General features: G+C 47.3%; 1 protein-coding gene across 1 annotated transcript in view; it reads left to right on the forward strand.

Moving 5' to 3' along the window:
* Window positions 1–18,998, forward strand: part of EDC4 (enhancer of mRNA decapping 4) — a gene marked incomplete at its 5' end in the record, with an annotated part of 35,064 nt that extends 16,066 nt beyond the window's left edge. Inside the window, 13 exons of the mRNA XM_010017734.1 lie at window positions 739–827; window positions 1,635–1,788; window positions 2,503–2,966; window positions 4,771–4,872; window positions 7,730–7,766; window positions 8,738–8,918; window positions 11,190–11,345; window positions 12,048–12,163; window positions 12,824–12,989; window positions 14,185–14,371; window positions 15,649–15,868; window positions 17,147–17,310; window positions 18,803–18,998. Coding sequence (XP_010016036.1) covers window positions 739–827; window positions 1,635–1,788; window positions 2,503–2,966; window positions 4,771–4,872; window positions 7,730–7,766; window positions 8,738–8,918; window positions 11,190–11,345; window positions 12,048–12,163; window positions 12,824–12,989; window positions 14,185–14,371; window positions 15,649–15,868; window positions 17,147–17,310; window positions 18,803–18,998 — 2,232 coding nt within the window. The remainder of the gene's footprint in view (window positions 1–738; window positions 828–1,634; window positions 1,789–2,502; window positions 2,967–4,770; window positions 4,873–7,729; window positions 7,767–8,737; window positions 8,919–11,189; window positions 11,346–12,047; window positions 12,164–12,823; window positions 12,990–14,184; window positions 14,372–15,648; window positions 15,869–17,146; window positions 17,311–18,802) is intronic.
* Window positions 18,999–20,425: the final 1,427 nt, after the last annotated feature.

Below are 20,425 nucleotides of genomic sequence, written 5' to 3' on the forward strand. Positions count from 1 at the left end.
CCAATGCAAAGATGTCCCAAGGGAGGAGAGAAGTCGTTGCTGGAGTGATGATTGCACATATTCTTTGCTGCAAGGAGCAGCTCACTCTTCAGTTTTGACAGTGTAACTGTTCAGTTTAAACCTGGCTTTTCACTGCTACCTGTTTCATGGCAGGCTTTTTCCAGCTGGCACCAGCACCCAGTAGCACTGTAGGGTTGACACAGCCTTTAATTTAGCTCAATCTGTGCGCTCTGCCCTGAGCACTGTCAAGCCTAAGTAGCTTGGCCACTCCAGCTTTCCCCAGCTGAATACTTCTCTGCTCTCTGTAGGTGTTTTCTGGTAGCCAGAAGCAGCAGTGGGGGCCAGCATGTCCCACTGTGCTCTTCACAGATGGTGAGAAGAGCATTCTGCTTCCATGTATCAGCAGTGCAGGACCTAAACTCTGTACAGGCTCTGGCCTCACTAGACCTGGGCAGAGCAGTCTAGGCTCAAAGAACAAAATGGGAGTCTGGTGCAGAGCCATGCAGAATGCCACTTTTGGGAGAGCCGTTCCTCAATAACAGCAGTCGTGGTTCATGTGATTGGTGTGTTGAGGCTTGCCTTCGACCAGCACCTGAGCACTCTAACAGTACCACTTGACCTATTGTTTTTTCTATTCCCTCTTCACCAGAGACTCTTTAGGAGTTCTGGAGCCAGCATCCTCAGGCAAAGTTCTCTTGAACTCTTCTGTCACACCCTAACTACTGTGTTCTCTTCTAGGTTGCTGTATCTCAAGGCAGCACTGTCAGTTCCCTGACTACAGTCACAGCCATGAGTAGCACTTCTGTCACAGATGCCTCTATGCCCAGGTAAATAGCATGTGTATTAAATAATATATCTGCAGCTGAACTGTTACAGCCCTTCAGGGTGGCACAGAGCTGTAGTGCGTCTTGTAGAGGAGACTAACCTGAGTTAGAAACTGGCCTGAGTCCCAGCATCGCTACAGAGGCCATTGTTTGCATCTCTAGTGCAGCTTGGAGCATGCCTGTTGTCATCCAAGGGGCCAACAATAGTGTTTCATTTGTGCCTCAGAAAGATTCTCTTATTGCATCTCAGTTTTGTTGCTTTACATGCTTCTCCCAAAGGGCTGGTTTTTTACAGGTAAGAGCACATGCAGCCGCCAAGGACAGGGAGATAATTGGGGCTGTTAGGAGAACCTTACTAGTGTTGCAGTGGGTTGGGCTGCATACCAGGTGAAAATTTCACCTCCAGGGGCTGGGAAAAGGACAAGTACCTATCCCATAATGTCCTGATTCTCCCTAGACTCCATACAGTGGGCACTGAAGATATATCTGGTCCCTTCTTCCACTGACACCTTGAATTTGAAGAGATTGCGATCCTCCCCGTTGTGGGTTTTTGGTTTTGTTGTTTTTTTTCCTCTTCCTTTTGCTTGTTTATTTCTACCCAGTATCTCATTGGGCACTAGGAGTTGCAGGTGCTAGTCAACAGGGAGTAGCTGACCATGGTGGAAGGAGCAAGAGCTTGGACAACACTCCTGCTGTTTGGGTTGGGCTCCTCCATTCACTTGTGGATTCCATTTCCTCACCTTGAGTGTCTGATGCAGATCTGTACCATTAGGTTGGCCTGCTTGATTCATTTGTGTCTTTTTCCTGCAGGCCATCAGAAGACTTGACTGTGAGCCCCAAGATGCAGCTGGACACCAGCCTCACACTGAGTAGCAGTAGCAGCGGTCTCCAGACTAGTCCTAGGAGCCATTCAGTTCTTATCCCAGGCCTTTCTGACAAGCTGACACCAAAGGCAGCTATTCCAGTAAGGCTCCTTTTAGTCTTCTCCTAGGACAAGGGATCTCTCTCTCTGGGCCTATGCAAGCTGAAAGTACACTTCCTTGGATATTAAAAGGCCCAGAGTCTGCCCTCTGGAACATAGCTGCTGGCAGGTTTACCCATGTTAATGGACCTTGTTGTCATGTAAAACAGTATTTCTCTGAAAACTAGAGACAGCTCTAGCTTTTGCTGTCACTGTCGCAATGGTTGGATGTGGTCAGCCTTTGTGTTAGGAGACAGTGCTACCTGGAAAGCACTGTCTTACTCCTTGTTGGTCTGACAAGTCTGAAACAATCATTTCCTATTCCTAAATCTTCGTTTTCAGGTATGATGTAAAACAGGTTATGACCAAAGCTTGAAATTGACATAAGCTTTTTAGTCCAGGAGATACTCAGTGTTAAAACTAACTTTTCCCCTCGAAGAGAAGGGATCCTGGAGCAGAGCAGGGAAGTTGAACTGGTGTTCGATTTTCTTTTGAAGGTGTGTTCAGACTAACATTGGTTAAGTGTGGTGTTAGCCCAGCTGAGAGCCTGTTACAAGTCTTGGGGCCTTTCTCCATCTGACAAACAGTGGGAGCACAGAGATCATGTGAGGAAAGGGTACAACTGGCTGTTTCCAGGGGTGGTTGCTGTAAGGTACTAGAGGCTCTTGGGCTGTCTTCACATTATCCTGAAGGCTTTTGTTTGATTTTCGTGTTCAGGTCCCACCGGGAAACCCTTCTCTAGCACTGGAACTGCAGGAGGTGGAGCCTTTGGTGATGCCCCAGGCTTCTCCCACCCGTGAGCGCTCACCAGACGTCATTTCCTCTGCTTCCACAGTCATGTCCCAGGATATTCCTGAGATTGCTTCCGAGACCTTGCAACGCAGCTTTGCGGCAGCTCCCTCTGGGCTTCCTGTAGAGGTGCTGGAGCCCAGCCATCACGCAGACAGTATGGCATCCGCTGCCTCAGCCTTGCATTTGCTGTCTCCAGGCACCCGGCACAATTCCGAGCATAGCCAGCACTCGTTGGACATGCCTCCAGTGGAGGTGGACAGGCTGAATGCTCCATCATTACTGGAGACTGCTTTAACTCAGGAAAATGCATCTTCTGACAGTGTTGTGAGTCAGCCATGGCCAGCAGCTCCTGACATAACCAGAGAAACCAGGAACACCATGGCAGACAGGTAATCGCTTGCGTTTATCTTGCTTGGGGCAATTTCTTTGCACTTGCCAAATCGCTAGCTTAGTGGAAAGCTCTTATGCTGAGGTTAAACCAGAGCTGTTCTCCATCCCTCCTTTCCTTAAGGGATCTGATAATTCAGCCTTCCTATGTGCTTGGTCTGTGTATGCTGTGTCCTGAACTTCCTAGGCAAGCTCTAATAGTTTGTCTTCTCCAATACTCCTTGTAGCATAAAGGAACTCTGTTAACAAGGTGAAAAGTCTGCTTTATTGGCTTTCATGTTCACCCTGGAATAGAGACTTGAGATGGGATTTTTTTTTTTTTTTTTTTTTTAATAAAACCCAGTACAAGCTATATTCTGCCCCAGGTGTTTTTGTTGAAAGGAATCAATTCACACATAACTGATTGCCAGATTTGATTGCAGGTTAATTGTACATCTTTCTTCCAGGATTGGCTCAGTGCAGCTGGCATTATAAATAAAGTACTTTAAAAGTCAGAAATGAATGGTGATGTCTCTATGCAGCAGGCATGCAGAATGGTGCAACATCTCGTTGCTTACCAGGAGCAAACTGTGGCACTGGAGCAGTGCTAGGATTCATCACAGAATTCATGTCCCTGTCTTGTAGTGCGACAGGAGCAGCAGGAGACACCTGGCATCTCCAAAGTGTCTAGGCCAAGGCTGTGTGCAAACACCCTTCTTTTCAACAGGACTAGCAGGCTGAGAGCATCAGTGTTGTCCCTGAAACTACCCAGGGCTGTTCCCTCCCATCAGATTTGCAATAGAAAGGCCTTGCTTTGTGCCTCCACACTTGAGGATTCTGCTTCAGGGAACAGTTCTGACAGCTCTGGGGAGAGCACGGAGGCTGTGTCTCTACACAGTGCTTTTGCTCTTAATTTAAAGTTGAGAAAATATAGGAGTTTGCACTCTGTCTTTGAATTTTTCATGACTCCTCATATCAGAATATCAGATGAGATATCTCTGGATCTGAGAGATTTCTGGTTGGTTTTCATAGGTTGGCTGGTTGGTTGGTGTTGTTTTTTACATTACAGCTCAGTAAAGTCATAGGATCATAGAAAATCCTAGAATGGTTTGGGTTAGAAGGGACCTTAAAGTTAATCTGGTTCCAATGCCCTGCCATGGGCAGGGACACCTTCCACTAGATCAGGTTGCTCCAAGCCCTGTCCAGCCTGGCCTTGAACACTGCCAGGGATGGGGCAGCCACCTATGTGAAAGTAACTGCTTACTTCTGTCTAAAGATCTTCCTGCAATTGATTTCACATAGACCTCGTTTACAGCTTAGAAGAACATGCCATTTGCTTTCAAAATCCTTATGAAACTGAGACTGGAATCACTGTTGCAATTCTGTCTGGTAAACCTAAACCATGTAATTCACACACTTAGTCAAGACACTTGAAAGAACTGGGAAGCACTGATTTTTGCCCCAGAGATCAGTATTCCTTGAGGAAAGACAAACCCAAGACAATGCTGTTCACTGAAGTGCTCTGTACTGCCCACTTGGAGTAGTGGCTTACCTGTCTTGCATGAACATCTGTTGGGAGATTGTTCTTGGTTAGTGCCTGAAGCATAGCTGAGCTGCTTCTCCCTTCTGAAGGCCCCCAGAAAAACAACTGGAGAAATTGGAGTGTTTAGTGGCTCTACATAGCACCTGCTGCTTTCTATATCTGTGCAGATAGATGTGGGATTTTGGCTGGTTTAGACCTTCTGTCAGGATTTCTCAGGAGAGGTGAAGTGAGCAAATATCCAAGCTGAAAGAGACATTCATGATGGTATTTTTTTCCTCCTCCAGCCCAAGGGATGAGGTTGAAGAAAAGCACAAGACTTCTTCCTATCATCGACACAGCTACCACCTGCTGCAGCATGACAGCCAGGATGCTAGTGCAGAACAAAGGTACCAGAGTGCCTAGCCCCCTCTCTCGCCCTGCATGGACTCAGTTCAGGCTACATTCGTGCTTCTGTCCGCAGCGAGCCTTCACATGTGGGGTGAATGTCTTTGCTTTGTTTCCTGACTTCATGTGTCTATGCAGTCCAGCTTCTGTAATGTTCTGATGACTTCAGCTGCTCAACAAAGAGATCAGCCTCTGGGCACTGTCCAGTTTACTCTCTGCAGAGAAAGATTTGACTGTGTTGCTTCAAAAAGCATGTACCAAGCTTGGTTTAATTACCAGTGAAAATGTATTGAAGGATCAGTTTCCAAATACTGTGCCTTAGATAAGGTAGGGAGGGTATATCAGGAGTTAGTTTCATAGAATTGTAGACTTGTCTGGGTTGGAAGGGGCTTTAAAGCTTATCCAGTTCCAACCCCCTGCTGCAGGCAGCGACACCTTCCATTAGAGCAGGTTGCTCCAAGCCCCGTCCAAGCTGGCCTTGAACACTGCCAGGGATGGGGCAGCCACAGCTTCTCTGAGCAACCTGTGCCAGGGCCTCAGCACCCTCACAGGGAAGAACTTCTTCCTCAGATCTCATCTCAATCTCCCCTCTTAAAGCCATTAAAAAGGCTTTAAATATTAAAACCATTCCCCCTTGTCCTGTCCCGGCAGGTCCTTGTTAAAAGCCCCTCTTCAGCTTTCTTGTAGCCCCTTTAGGCACTGGAGCTGCTCTAAGGTCTCCCTGGAGCCTTCTCTTCTCCAGGCTGAACAAGCCCAGCCCTCTCAGCTTGTCTCCATGGCAGAGGTGCTTCAGTCCTTGGATAATCTTCATGGCCTCCTCTGGACTTACTCCACATCCCTTTTATGTTGGGGGCCCCAGGGCTAAACACAGTACTTCAGGTGAGGTCTCATGAGAGCAAAGTAAAGGGGGAATTTCGTGCTTTTGACACCTTTTCTCACTGATGAGCCACCCTAAAGCTCCATGGGGCAAGGTCAGCCCTGTTTGGCGGCTGAGAGTTCATTCATATGCCACACTGAAATTCAGACTGACGCAAGCAGCCTGTATTGGATGGCTGGTCAGCAGCTGTAAGACTCCAAGGTACTGAGGATCACGTACTTCCTAGACTCAACCTGATTTTCCTCTGTTCCTGCAATACTTGCTGTGTGAAGTGCTTTCTGTCTGTAAGGATATGCTATGTGCTTGGCCAGTGTCACATCCTTGTGTGTGTATGCAGTAAGAACAGGTGGTGTTTCCCCAAACTGTCTCAACCACAGTTGACCCAAATGCACATGAAAGTCTTGTAATACAGCACTTGAGCTCAGCCTGAGCAGGCCTGAATCAGAACAGAGCAGCACATGCTGAGCTCTGTGGACATCTCTCTGTTAAAGAACAAATGGAGAGCTGCTTAGCTGTGTGACTGCCCACATGTGGATGAAGAGCAGAGTGTAAATCCCTCCTATTAGTGAAGGCTAACTCTGTCCAGTATTGCAAGCGATGTTCTCTCTCCTGCTGTTCCTTTCTAGTGACCATGATGATGAAGTTGCAAGCTTGGCTTCTACATCAGGTGGATTTGGTGCCAAAGCATCTACACAAAGGCTGCCTGTGAAGGACTGGAAAGCCAAGACATCCCCACAAGCTTCTCCAAAGCTAAAGCGGAAGGGCAAGAAAGATGACAGGTACACTGGGTTTGCCAGAAGACATGTGGCTGTGGGACCAGCTGTGCAGGGCCACAACCTGATTAGTCATTAGCAGCAAGGCCAGGGTCTGAGGCTGGGCAATGGCCAAGTGCTCCCAACCATCACCCTGTTTTACAAATGGCAGTAACACCACAGAAGGTGTTGCTGGTTACTCAGACACTGACTACCACCCAGGGTGTGAGTATACCTGCACATGGCCTCCACTTCTAATTGCTTTCTGAACACTGGCACAGTGCCCTTGTTCAGCAATATCTGTCATTTGTTATCTGCTTACTGCTTTAGTGTATTTCTCAACATGCCCATATGAATGTTTTGTAACTGAAAACTGGTGACTGGAAGGGTCTGCCCTTGGCAAGTTGGACCAAGGTGTCTGCATTAATGTGAGGAGAGCAGCACAGGATGCTCTCCTTTTATTGTGTTCCATGGTTTGGATCTCTAGCTGTGCAGATTACAACAAAGGTGGGCTATGGCATTAAATTTCTTGTCTGTGATCCTGTGCTGTGACACCCAGAAACTCTTAGCCCCTGAAGTGACTTTCATTTTTCCTGCCTCACTCCCTTAAAGGTTGCTGAATGGAGACTGTCTGGGAACAACGAATGTTTACTTGCCTTCTGGTAGCATTTGAGTATTCATAGATGTGTGACTTTGATGGAGGCATGAAATATTAGTGGATTAGTTTAGTGTTTTTCTTTGCTGTATATACTGGAGTGCATCAATAGTTTCTTCTTCAGAGCTAGAATCATTCTAGATGATTTGAAGCTCATTAATTCTATATTTAACAAATGGGCACTTGATCAGGAGACCTTCAAAAGCTGTTTGGCAAAGCCTTTTCTGGCTTTGAATTTCAACAAAACTGAAAAATCAGCATGCATTTTGTGTTATAACAGTCCTCATTAAGCCTTAGTTTAAAGCTCCTCCCTGCAAAGGGACCGGTCTGTAAGGAACTTCAGGGCCTGTGGATAGTGCAAATGATGGAGTGTCAGTGCTGTAAGGACTGGGATTTCATCACTTTCCCCTCAACTCTTCGTGTGATATTGGGCAAGCAGAAGTATAGAAGTATAAGCTAGAGTGTAGAAGCTAAAGCAACTGTAAAATGTGTGATCTATGTTGGCAGAAGACTTGGCTAATAAGGGCAGTTAATTGATGTAATTGGATTACTACTTTCTCTCTTTTTATTTCCAGGGATGTGAACCAGTCACCAAGATCATCTAACAACCTGGTGAGTCAAAGCTGCTCTGAGTCTGTCCCAGGGGCATGATGCTTCAGCTCTATTTGCTATCCTACTAGAGACCTGAGACAAAGTTCATCCCAGTTCCTTGAAGCCCTGTAGGCCCCTGATGTGCCCCAGCAGGCTGAGATGGAGCTGTGCCAGGCTTGGCATTGCTCTGCTCTCTGGCAGTGAAGGAGCTGCTCAGTGCTATCCAGGCAGGTGGCTCCCTTCTCACCTCTGCATAGCTTGTGAGAACACAGAAATGCCTGATATCATCTAAGACACTACCACTCATTCCCTCTTCCCTGCAGAGATGACTCACGTGCACTGGCAGCAGGATAAACTGTTCCCAGAAAAATAAGGTTCACAGTGGTACTGGCCTGTCAGAATTTCTTAACCCTGTTGATGATACCCTCATATCTGGCAGAAAGTGCTCTGAGTTGTGTACACTTCCTAAACTGCTCTGGTGCATTTGCCTCCTTTAGATATTTTGAGCAGGTGAAAAGATACAAACAATAAACGTGTATTTCTCCAGTTGTTTCGTTATTCATAAATAAGAGCTGAAAAAGTGCTCTAGGAAACTTCCTTCTTACTCTACTGATTACACAGCACTTTTCTAAGTATTTAAGGACATGATTTACATTAGAAAGCCTAAACATTCTCTTAATACATGGCCAAAAGTGAATAGTATCTGTTTTCTTCTGTTTTCTTTTAGCTGCCAGAGGTTTGAAGCAAGTCTTGAATCTAAACAGTTGATATTCTAAGCAGCCATCTATGAATTCCATGCAGGGACTTCGTGTACCTTGCTTTATCAGTTTATTTCCTGGGACAAAAGCCTTAGAAGTGGGCATTAAGCTGCTTTCTGTTTTCTGCTTTGTGTGTTACACTTCAGTCCTTAGCACAGGAGTTACTTAGCTAGTGGAAAGCTTGACCACCTTCTGATCCTGTTAGAAATGAATCCTTGTCCTGTCCTCACACAGATGACACCAGAGTTCCAGGAGGAGGTGATGTGCATATTGAGGAGGCAACAGCAGGAGCTCTCTTGGCTGCGTCAGAACCAGATGGATCTGGTGCAAAGACTCATGGATCACATTAATACTATTCAGAGCAACGTTATGGGCCACATGGAGAGGCTGATTAACTCCCAGCAGGAGCAGAGCCGTATCCTTGTGTGCAAATGTTGGTTGTACCTAAGGAGTGGAAGGCTGTGGGGCAGGCTAGAGGCATGTAGAAGGCTCAGAAAGTTCAAGGACTTTGGTAGCACAGGCCGTCAGTGCGCTAAAATTGCCTGCCTGCAGTGTAACGGTTTCAGTTCCTCTCAGTCCCTTCCAAAGGGCAAGAAAGTCAGAATGGGGAAGAACTGACACTTCTCCATGCTACCAAATCTTCTTGTTACTATTAAGACTGTGCTGCAATGCCAGAGTAGACTAGAGGTGCACGTAATATGTTAGCCTGTCAGGCAGCGGCCAGTAATTATGGGATGATCCTTTCCTCATTTTTCTCTTTAAGGCGTGTCAGTACTTGCACCTGAAATAGCATCTGACTGCCATACTGCATAGCTGAATAGAGAGTTATCTTGTCTGTACCCATATATACTTCTGGTGGTCCACAGGTCCCTTATGTGTTGTCTGAAAAGTACTTTATTTTGGTGTTTTCAAACCTGATACCAATTATTTTTGTTGTATGGCGAGTAGTGAGTTCCTTCATCTTTTACTGCACTGAATTTGGTTGTGTCCCCCAAACTAAGCAGCACTAGCCTGTTTCCAGGCTGCAACCACTCAACTTCTATGGCATGACAATGATTTTTGTTTTCTCTATTAATGAGTCTTGGTTTTTCCTTTCTCATCATTAGGCTGATATTTTCAGAGGTAATTCAGATAGCCGTCTACTGAAGTTGGGAGTCTAGAGCTATACTCTAATATTAGAATAATTTTTCCCTATCTGCACTGAATTCTGTCAGCAGCTGAATTCATTTCACTGTTTGTTTTGGATGGTTGGGTTTCGTACTTTTTTTCTTCTTTCATGTTTTTTAAGATGACATGCATCTCAGTGTTTGTATGTTGGCTCCTTCAGGGAGCTGGTTGCTTCATGAGGTATAACTAGCTTTTATTATTGATAGGCTAAGAAAATTGGGGCTGTTCAGCCTGGAGAAGACAAGCTGCATGGAGACCTCATAGCAGCCTTCCAGTATCTGAAGGGGGCCTACAAGGATGCCAGAGAGGGACTCTTCATCAGGGACTGTAGCAACAGGACATGGGGCGATGGGTTTAAACTGAAACAGGGGAAGTTCAGGTTGGGTATAAGGAAGAAGTTCTTTGCTGTGAGGGTGGTGAGGTGCTGAAACAGGCTGCTCAAAGAAGTAGTGAATGCTTCATCCCTGGCAGTGTTCAAGGCCATGTTGGACACAACCTTGGGCAACATAGTCTAGTATGAGGTGCCCCTGCCTGGAACTAGATGATCTTAAGGTCCTTTCCAACCCAGATCATGGTGTGATTAAGCCTGGGTTGCTCCTGTGCACTGTATCGCTCATGGCCACCAATTCTATGCTGTAGAAACATTTTTACCCATTTGCTTTTTATGGATATGGGACTTTTTACTTTCTGGAGTGTCCTGGTTTTGGCTGGGATGGAGTTAATTTTCTTCATAGCAGCTCATATGATATGTTTTGGATTTGTGACCAAAACAACATTGATAACACTGATGTTTTGGCTATTGCTAATCCCTTTCAAGGCCTTCTCTGTTTCTCATGCTGCTCCACCAGTGAGCAGGCTGGGGGTGGGTTAGAAGTAGGGAAGAGACACGGCTGACCTGAACTGACTAAAGAGATGTCCCATACCCTACAACACTGTGCTCAGCAGTAGAAGCTGTGGGAAAGGAGGAGGAAGAAGAGGGGTGTGCTGGAATTTGTCTTCCCAAGTCGCTGTTGAAGCACTTCTGGATGACTGAACACCGGCCGGTGATGAGTAGCAGTAAATGAATTTGTTGTGTTGCTTGGCTTGCATGTGTGGCTTTTGCTTTACCTATCAAACTGTCTTTGTCTTAATCCATGAGCTTTCTTACTTTTACCCTTCCTGTTGTCTCTCGAATCCCACTGCAGAGGGGTGAGTGAGCGAGGGGCTGAGCTGCCTACAGGAGCAGCTAAGTTAACCCACAATATGTAGGGAATGCTGCTGTTGAGCTTCCTTTAGCCATTTGGCATTTTTTATCATGCTTTCCAGAGCTCTTCTCTCACCCTGATCATTTATTTAACAGCATGCTGTTGTTTACTGGAACACATGAGCAATGTTTAATTAGACCCTTCTTTCACCAGAACTGTGAATTTGCTGTTACTGAGCCTCTGGAGGTGAAGCTAGTGTCCATCACTGTGGACAGGGGTGTTGATGGTAGAGAGGAAATCTGTTGTTTGTGCTCCTTAACACGCATTCTCAATAGAGAGAAGACTAGACCGACTGCTGACGGAAGTACAGCAGCGCAATGGGCAGCTCCAGGAGCATCTGTCTCAGCAGCTCTCTCAATCCCTTTCCACTGTGGTATGTAACCGTCTGGAGAGGACCGTTCGTGAGGAGATGAAGAAGACTGTACCCCAGTGTGAGTCTTGCTGCCTTGGTTTTGAAGGTGGAAGTCCCATGGGGATTCAAAGCATGCTGTGTACATGTTGGCATGAAATGAAGTAGGAGTTCGGTTACATGAAGACTAGTCTTTTCAGACTGTTGCGAGCTGCTCTGTTGTGTGAGAAGAGGAGTTGTGGTTTGGAAGGTTTGAGGCTGCCAGAGGGGATGCCTTTCCAGGGAGTGAGGTCTGGCCTGCCACTGTAATCCATAAAGCTTCTGGAGTCTGTTAAGTGCAGGAAGGCAAAAGAGGGTAATGAGTTTGGAAAAGCTGGGAGTTGACTAGAGAAAACGTAACTTATCTTTGCTCTTCCTTGACACACTAGCAGCATCCATGTAAGAAATGCTGGAGGGAAAGCCTTCTGCAGCCATTAGTGTCCTGCTTCGAAGCAGGGCTACCCACTATTCTAGATCAGGTCAGCTGTGACTTTGTTGGGGCAAGTCTTGAAAACTTTCAAGGTTGGAGATTTCACAGCCTCTCTGACTCCCAGAGCTGTAGTATACCTTCCTAGCAAAAAGTCTCTCCTAATGTCCAACCTTAGCTTCCCAAACCAGAGCCTGTGACCATTGCCCCTAGCTGTGACATATCCAAGAAGAGTTTGACTCCATTTTCTTTTTTTCTGGGTTTTGAAGTGTGACTCTAGGCTTTAAGCTGCAACTGTGACATGTTTCTTGTGTCTAGGCATTTCCAAGAGCATGGACACTATTGCTGGCCAGCTAAATAACACTATTGCTGCCAAGCTCACTGCTGTTGAGGGGACACTGAAAGAAAATATCGCCAAGCTAGTGAAATCAAAGGTAAGGAGAACCAGAGTGTAGCTTTTTATGGAATACTGAGTTGTCACCTGCCTGGATAGCAACTCCTCATACCTCTTGCCCTCACCTATATCTCCAGGTAAGGTCAGTATAGCTGCGAGGGGTCAGAGCTCCTTCCTGGTCTCATCAGAAGAGCAAGCTCATTGTATACTCCCCTCCCTGCTTTGCCTCGTTAGCCCTTTCTTTCATTTACCAAGCTATTAATTTTTTACTAGACTAGAGATTCTCACCACAGCAGCGCTTTTTAAGGCCAGCTCAATCAGCCAAGTAGTGAAAACTTGACTGACTCTTCTGTTCTCCCCTATGTTCTCCATTTCTACATTTTTTAGGGAGCAGAAGCTTGTTACTTACCTTAGTTTGCAGATAATGGTGGCTTATGGGAGGGAAGTAGGGGAATGGGAAAGGAGCTATGCCTGACTGTGCCAGCTTCCCTTGCTCTACAACTGAACTATAGGGGAATCATTATGTTCTCAGGCAATCCCTCAGCAACCAGATGTTCTGGCTGTGGAAAGAGCTGAGGAAATACACACTTCTGACACTTAGCTGTCCCTCTCTGGTGTGGGTGTGTTACAGAGACCTCTAGTGTTTAGTCTGCAGCACGCTGTTAATTTTCTGGAATCTCTTCTGTGTGTGCTTGTTAAGAACCTTACAGATGCTGTTGTGAGGACTATGACTGATACTCTGCAGGGGCAAATCCAGTCATCTTACAGAGAAGCATTTCAGAGTGTCGTGTTGCCAGCCTTCGAGAAGAGCTGCCAGTCCATGTTCCAGCAGATTAATGACACCTTCAAGCAGGGTACGCAGGAATGTGAGTAGATTTCCATCTCTGAGTTTTCTCTGCACAATATCGTTGCATTAGTGGCTGACAACAAGTTGGCCCCGTGCCTTTGCCTTTCAGAGTTTCACTGGTAACTGTTTAACCTCTTAGTCCATCTGTGTTTTCCATTTCACACTTGGGAAGTGGAAGTGAGGAGGTTTTTGTGAGTGGTGCAGTTGGGACAGAGGTTCACCTCTGTTTTTTGTAGCCCATGCAGTAAAACACTTGGGTTCATTATGTGAATCTATGACTTCATCTATTTAGTAGTAAAGTCCAGCTGTCAGGATGAGGCATCCTGCCATCAGGAAAATGATAATGGAGTGGGTTGCAGTCCTGCAGCTAAGTCCTCATTTCAGAGGGGTAATGGCTTCAGGATGGTTTAGAGAAGGGTATGGGGATAATCAGAGGTTAAACAGTGTTTGAACAGTGTCAGGCATGGTCAGGCTGGAAGAAAGAGAAGTATATCCTTAAGTAAGGGAAACTGTGCACTGATGTACTGGAGAAGATCTTTCCTGTTAGGAGGCTTGGGATCCAGTTCCTTGGCCTTCTGAGAGGCCTGGCAGGTATTACTCTGCAGAGCTGGTTTCTGAGGGCATATGAAGTTGGCTAGTGCTAGCACAGCAATTTGTATTGCCCATGGATCTGCAGAGTGTCTCCAGCTGCTCTTTATTTTGCACCCTTTCCTCTTCCTCACAAGTTTCCCACAAGTATATAGAGCTTGCCTTCTTCTCCCTTTTTATCAGACCAGTTCATAAAATGTTTTAAAATATAGCTTTTTGATCCCTGTAGACATGATTTTTCTTTGGTCAGAAATGTTCCTCCCTTTTCTTCATTGGCATTGAACTCCATCACTAATGCAGATCACAACTCACACTGTCAATGAAATAAAGGTGGGAGTGAGGGTATTTTATCTTGTCCTGAACAAAGAGCACCTGAAAAGGTCTGTCATGAGAGAACTTGTGGCTTTGTGGCTATGTCATGTAATGGGGAAATTGGAGGCAGGGTTTCTTGGTTATTGTTACGCAGCCCCAAACCAGGCTTGTGTGTTCTCCTCTCTCCTGTTCTCATACAGGGGCCCAGTAATTGTTTCTGCTAGACAACATGTAGAGCCTGGCAGCTGGATTTCTACCCTGAACATCTCTACAGGTATTGATGGCATAAATGTCTTCCTCCCTGCTTGTTGCAGATGTCCAGCAGTTTGAGGCTCACTTGAAGAACAAGAATGTACGAGAACAGGAGGCCCAGGACCTGCTGCTGAGTCAGCTTCGACAGCTCACCAGCACCTTCCAGAGCACCACGGAGCAGCTGGCTTCCTCTATCACAGCCAGCGTCCATGCTGAGGTGGAACATCAGCTGCGCATCTTTGTGGGCAAGTAAGTTGGCAGTTGGGCTTGCGGAAAGATGTGTCAGTGAGAGGTACACGTGTGCATGACAAAAACCTCCCCCTGCTTAGTTGTGGAAACAAGCCATTCACTACAAGTACTGTGGGTCTGCTTATTGCCTCTGCACAGTGGTGTAAAGCACATGGGCTGGTGTATCTGTTGTCCTGTAGAGAACAAAACAAAGATCATAGCTGTGTTGATGCTGCATGTCAGAGCTCAGGGCCTGCTTTTCACAGAGTCCCGCATGCATGATGGAGGACAGAGGGACACAAGAAAGCCCATAAGCACACTTAAGTCTGAACACTTCCTGGAGATCAGTTGGAAACAGCCTTTTAGAAGGCTTTCTTCTTAGCGCTATGTCCTCAGACATTCTAACAGTTTCTGCAGGCTACTCTGTCCTCCCAGCTGCTCTGCAGCAATTCATGCTTGGCTGTCCCGGTTCCAGGGTGTAATCCCAGTGGTGCCTTCACCACCTTCACACCATGAGGCTGGTGGCAGGTTGCCAGGCATTAAGGTTGGCTGGTGGCCAGCTGCAGGGCGGAATCCCCCTGTCTACTTTAAGCCACTAGAACATATGACTGAGCACATTGGGATCTTTGAAGCAGACCACACTTGCCAGGAAGGCTACCAGATGAAATTCTGGTCTTGCATGGGCTATGCTTGCTCCCAGGGAAGTCCTGCTATTTTACCTGTGGTAGAGCAGGTTTGATCCTTTGTGCACTTTGTAAGAGCAGAGGATCCAGCTCTTCGTAGGGGAAAGGTGTAACACAACAATAAAGCCTGTGCTGTGAGCTGGTCTTCTGTGAGAAGTCACAGGCTCAGTGAAAGTGTATTCTCATTCTGAAGGTGTCATCTACAGGTGAGAAAGCTGCATCTGACAGATCTAGAGTGCTGAGCCTGTTTGGGGGTTAACCTATAGTTTAGCCTTGTTTGTAACCCAGAGCCATTAAAGATGGCTGTGTAATGAGAAACTTAGTTCCCTGTAACATCACTTTCCCACACAGAATCCCAGCATCTTCCACATGTACCCTGGGCCATTGGGTGTTAGCCACAGGGCTTCCTTGGCAGCATGTTTCCAATGCCTGTGCCTCAGAGCCACTTGTATTAACCGTTTGGGAGTCATGCTATAATAAGCAAGCAAGCCTGTGCTTTCTCACCAGGACAAGCTTTGTGCAGTGTTGTCTCTCAGTTCTTCATTTACAGAAATGCCTTTGGGGTTTGTTTGGTTTTTTTTTTTTGTTTGTTTGTTTTGGTTTGGGTTTTTTTAGCATGCAGGAGTCCACTTTGGCCCAAGTACAGCGAGTCATTAAAGAAGAAGTGAGCCTGGCTATGAAGGAGCAGCAAGCAGCAGTCACCTCAAGCATCGTCCAGGCAATGCGCTCAGCAGCTGGCACTCCAGTCCCTTCCACTCACTTGGATTTCCAGTCTCAGCAAACTCACATTCTCCAGCTGCTCCAGCAGGGACGCCTCAACCAAGCCTTCCAGCAGGTACATAGGCTGCCTGGCAGTGGGCATTGCTGCTTGCTCGGGAATGGAGAAGAAGGAAAAGGGCTCCTTGAGATGGGAACATAATCCCACACCAACTTATATGGGAGTTGTCTGAAAAGACCCGTGGCAGCAGACTGAGGGGTGCAGTTGCATTCTCATGCAGGTTGAGCCAGAGCCATGCAGATTGCATGATTTGGTGGCAGTGTCCTGGGTTCAGCTACAGCAGTCATTTTTTTCTCCTTCTTAGTAGCTGGTGCAGTGCTGTGTTTTTGACTTTCAGTCTGGGAACAATTCCGATAACACTGATGGTTTTAGTTGTTGCTCAGTAATGTTTACTCTGACCAAGGACTTTCTCAGTCTCATGCTCTGCCAGGGAGGAGGGGAAGCCGGGAGGAAGCAGAGACAGGACACCTGACCTAAACTGGCCAAAGGGGTATTCTATACCACATATAAACTGGGGAGAGTTACCCGGAAGGCCCAGATCGCTGCTCGGGTCAGGCTGGGTGTCGGTCAGCGGGTGGTGAGCAGTTGTGTCCTCTCCCCTTGTTATTCCTCTTACCATTATTATTGGTAGCAGTAGTGGTTTGTATTATACCTTAGTTACTGGAGTGCTGGTATCTCAACCCATGGGAGTTACATTCCTCTGATTCTCCTCCCCATACCTCCGGGAGCCGGGGAGAGGAAGGAAGAGGGTGGGGAGTGAGTGAGCGGCTGCGTGGTTCCACGTTGCCGGCTGGGCTTGAACCACGACAGGCAGTTAAATTTTTCTGCCCTGTCCATGGCCTGTCAGGACAGTGTCAGAGCTCCAGTAAGCCAGAATGTTTTGCCATCAGCAGTGGCACATGGTGCACGCTGAAGAGCAACAGCTTCATAACCCTCTCGAGGCAGATCTACCAGCTGAGGCCTAACCTTGCCTTTGCCTTTGAATATGTAGGCAGATCTGTTTGAGCTGCTGTCAACAAACTCCTCTGGAAATAATGGCAATGCCATGCTAATGGCTGACAGAGGATGCAAAAATGTCCCCATTCCATGCTGCTAACTGTAACCTGCTCCCCTCTGGCTGGCTCAGCCTAGTACAGTGTCTGTGACACAGGGGTCTCCCAAGAGCCTGAACACACTCCTGCTTGCATGTACAGCAGGGTTTGCAGAGAATTGTTCTCCCAGAGGAGGTTGGCAAGCCTTTGAGCTGCCCCAAGGCAGAGGACTGTCTCTGCTCTGTCCTGCGTCCCTCACGTACCTGCTGTTTCCTCTATATTTCTAGCTGTGTTTTCCTTGCAGGCTCTAACAGCAGCTGATCTCAACCTTGTTCTGTACGTGTGTGAGACTGTGGATACTGAGCAAGTATTTGGGCAGCATCCATGCCCACTGTCCCAGCCTGTGCTGCTCTCTCTCATTCAGCAACTCTCCTCTGATTTGGGTACTCGTACGGAACTGAAGTTGAAGTGAGTATGATCAGGGCGCTGGGTCTGAACCTGTGCAGACCTATTTTGGCTGTAGCTTTTAATTCACTGTCTGGAAGGGGAAGGTGGTGCTTTGATGAAAGCTGGAGCTTCTGTAGCCTGTTACTGGCATGTGAACAACCAGTAGTGACTTGGGAAAAGCTGGAGGCATTGCCATGGAGACCTTTGCTGCCCAATAGTTAGTGGAAGGGGTACCCAGCTGTAGGTGCTGTTACCTCCTGCATTGTAGTCTGTGAGTATTTACAATCTGTGCAGCAATCCCCTTTAACCAACAAATCCACTGTGGAGGCAAAAAGGAGGGATGGTGCCATGTTTCCTAGGTAGGTTAGTATCTAGAGCAACTTTGCTCTATCCTTAATTCTTACCGTGTTGCTGTGCTTTGTGTTGGCAGTTTCTTGTCGTGTCTGACAGACACGTTCAGTGGGAGGTGGCATCAGGAGCTACTGGCAGTAATGTCTGTTATATGCTCCAAGCAAAGCTTGTGTGACAAAGCAGTGACTGTGCTGATGCTTGCCATGAACATTTTTAGTGGATGAGTAACCCCTGTTACCTAACCCCCCCTAACTTGTTAAATTACCTGCAGGTTTTGACCATGGCTTGTATGGAAAAATTACTTATGTCAAATTTCTAGTTCAATTTACAACACGCATAAAGCAAGTTAGAAAAACTGAAAAAGAGCTTTAAGTTACAGATGAGCTGGTAACCAGAGCTAAAGCTGCTGCTGTTAAGTTCAGGCTGGTCTCTTAGCACAGACCTGTCGCAGTGAGTGCATTGCCTTGTGCCCAGGCTGTGGTTTAGGGCTTGTTTGAACTTCAGAACAGCTCGTTGGTAAAGTTCCTCTTTTTCCCACACCCCTTCCTTGATAGATGTATTGGAAGAAGACCTTAAATATATCCCTACATAAAACAAGACTCACTGCTGAGGATTTTTACTGTTTAATCCCAGGCTGGTTTGGTTTGGAAGGGACTTTAAAGCTCATCCAGCTCCAACGCCCTGCCATGGGCAGGGACACCTTCCACTAGACCACGTTGCTCCAAGCCCTATCCAAGCTGGCCTCGAACACTGCCAGGGATGGGGCAGCCCCTCTGGGCAACAGAAAATGTCATTAATAAGTGACTAATCCTGCTTATGCTAAAAAGGCACTAAAGAAAATGCCTGCAGAGCTGTGACAAGGTGTCACCTTCTGCACTGCAAGGAGCTCTGGCTTGCAGGTGAGTGTGCCGGCTTCAGCGCAGGCAGCCAGGTTGTCTGGCACATACTGCAGGCTGGAAGCTATAGGCTGCCCTTACGTGTTGGAGGAGAGATAGGTGGACTCTGCTGTGAGTCAGGAACATTTGTTTTCTGATGGCTGAACATGCTGCACTGAGCTTGGGTGAGTGGGGAGCGGAATTGCGCATCTTCTGCCCTAAAATTAACCGAATAGGATTGGGATCATGTGCTGCGTTTGGTTCTCATCCTGGTCTTTCTCCTTCAGTTACTTGGAGGAGGCGGTGATGCATCTGGACCACAGCGACCCTATCACCCGAGACCACATGGGGTCAGTCATGAACCAGGTACGGCAGAAGCTCTTCCAGTTCCTGCAGGTGGAGCCCCACAACACGCTGAGCAGGCCTGCCCGTCGCCTCACAATGATACTCCAGGGCCTGCTCGCTCTGGAGCAGATCCAGTAGTCACTAACCATGTTAAGAGCTCTTGCCAGGAAATCTATCAATGTGTGTGATGTCTCTAAGGCGAATGTCATCTGTGTATAGTTCCAAATAGTTACTGAAAGCTCACTTGGCTTATTTTTCCTAAATAGCCTCTTTTTAAGACAGTTAAGTCTGTTCTTCACCTGTCCATCCGTCCCTGCTTCCCAAGCTGCATTCACTGGGAGTTGGTGGATTTCTTATCCCTTTAGTTTGGAATCTGCTCCCTTGAGTGCAGGAGAAAGGAGGCACATGCTGAGCCCTGAGTGAGGGGGCAGCTGGGGATCTGAGCGCCTCATTGACCAGAAACTTGTACCTGTATTTTAGTTGGGGATTCAAAACTCCTGCTCCCTGGTGGGGTGAGTAGCTGGGAAGACATCAGCAGAGCACATGGGGCTTTCATTAACTCCAGATCTGCAGTGCAGGCAGGGCTGGGGCTGCATCTGTGTGTCTGGGGTGCCTGGAGATCCCCTGTGTTGGGAGAGTCCAGCAGCAGGAAGCTGCACAAGTTCTTGGGTGTCCGTTGTGTTGGAGCAGATGTTCACGTTCATCCATGGTTCTGACATCAGTTTTGAGTTTACACCAGGGGTTTTCTTGTTACCTAAATTTTGGATTTCTTTTTTCTCGAAATAACATTAAAAACAGTTAAATAAACAACTTTTTGAGGAAAAATAGTCAAGTGGGGACCTGCTTCTGTTGCACCGGGGAGGGAGGAGTGGATGGGCTGAGGCACGTGCTTGATCCTGGGTAGGAGCCTGAGCTGGGGGGCTCTGATACCCTTTTTATCTGCCAGCACTGCAAGTCTATTCTTAGATCTTCCCTATGGTCTCTGGTTAAGTTTGATGGGTGCATCATTCAAAGGCGGCTTGCTTGGGAGCTAGCAATGCTTTGCAGCACCCCAAGGAAAGTTCCACATGTGTGTTCTGCTTGTGGGTCTCTCCTTTATGGAGCCAGGAGCAGGTTTCCTACAAGGTTTTGGGGAAGGGTAGCAGAGGTGATTTGCCCTGGTTTCTCCTTGCCTGCCCTGCCCTGCCCTGCCCAGCTTCCTACCGAGGGAACGGGGCAAAGGGGAGAGCTTGAGCCCAAGAGGCCAAAACGCGGCCTGAAGCAGGGACCAGCCAGTCAAGGGCCCACATCTGCTGCTCCTACCAGCTGCTGTGTCCCTGGGCTGGTTGAGGATGTGCTTCTTGCCTGGCTGGGCCAGAACAGGAGCAAGAGATGCCACTATGGATACCTGCAGTATGGGTGACCCATGTAGCTGGTGTGAGGCTGAGACTCAGCTGTGCTCAGCAGATTTCTAGTCATGAGCATCCCCCGTGCTCTGTGACGGGCTGAGATTTCAGGCTTGCCCCGATGTTAACAGCCCAGGGCCCTGTTTCATGGATGCCAGCAGCACGGGACACAGCTCCCTG

This window comes from Nestor notabilis, unplaced genomic scaffold, assembly GCF_000696875.1.
Source record: "Nestor notabilis isolate BGI_N333 unplaced genomic scaffold, ASM69687v1 scaffold12267, whole genome shotgun sequence".
Classification (NCBI taxonomy): domain Eukaryota; kingdom Metazoa; phylum Chordata; class Aves; order Psittaciformes; family Psittacidae; genus Nestor; species Nestor notabilis.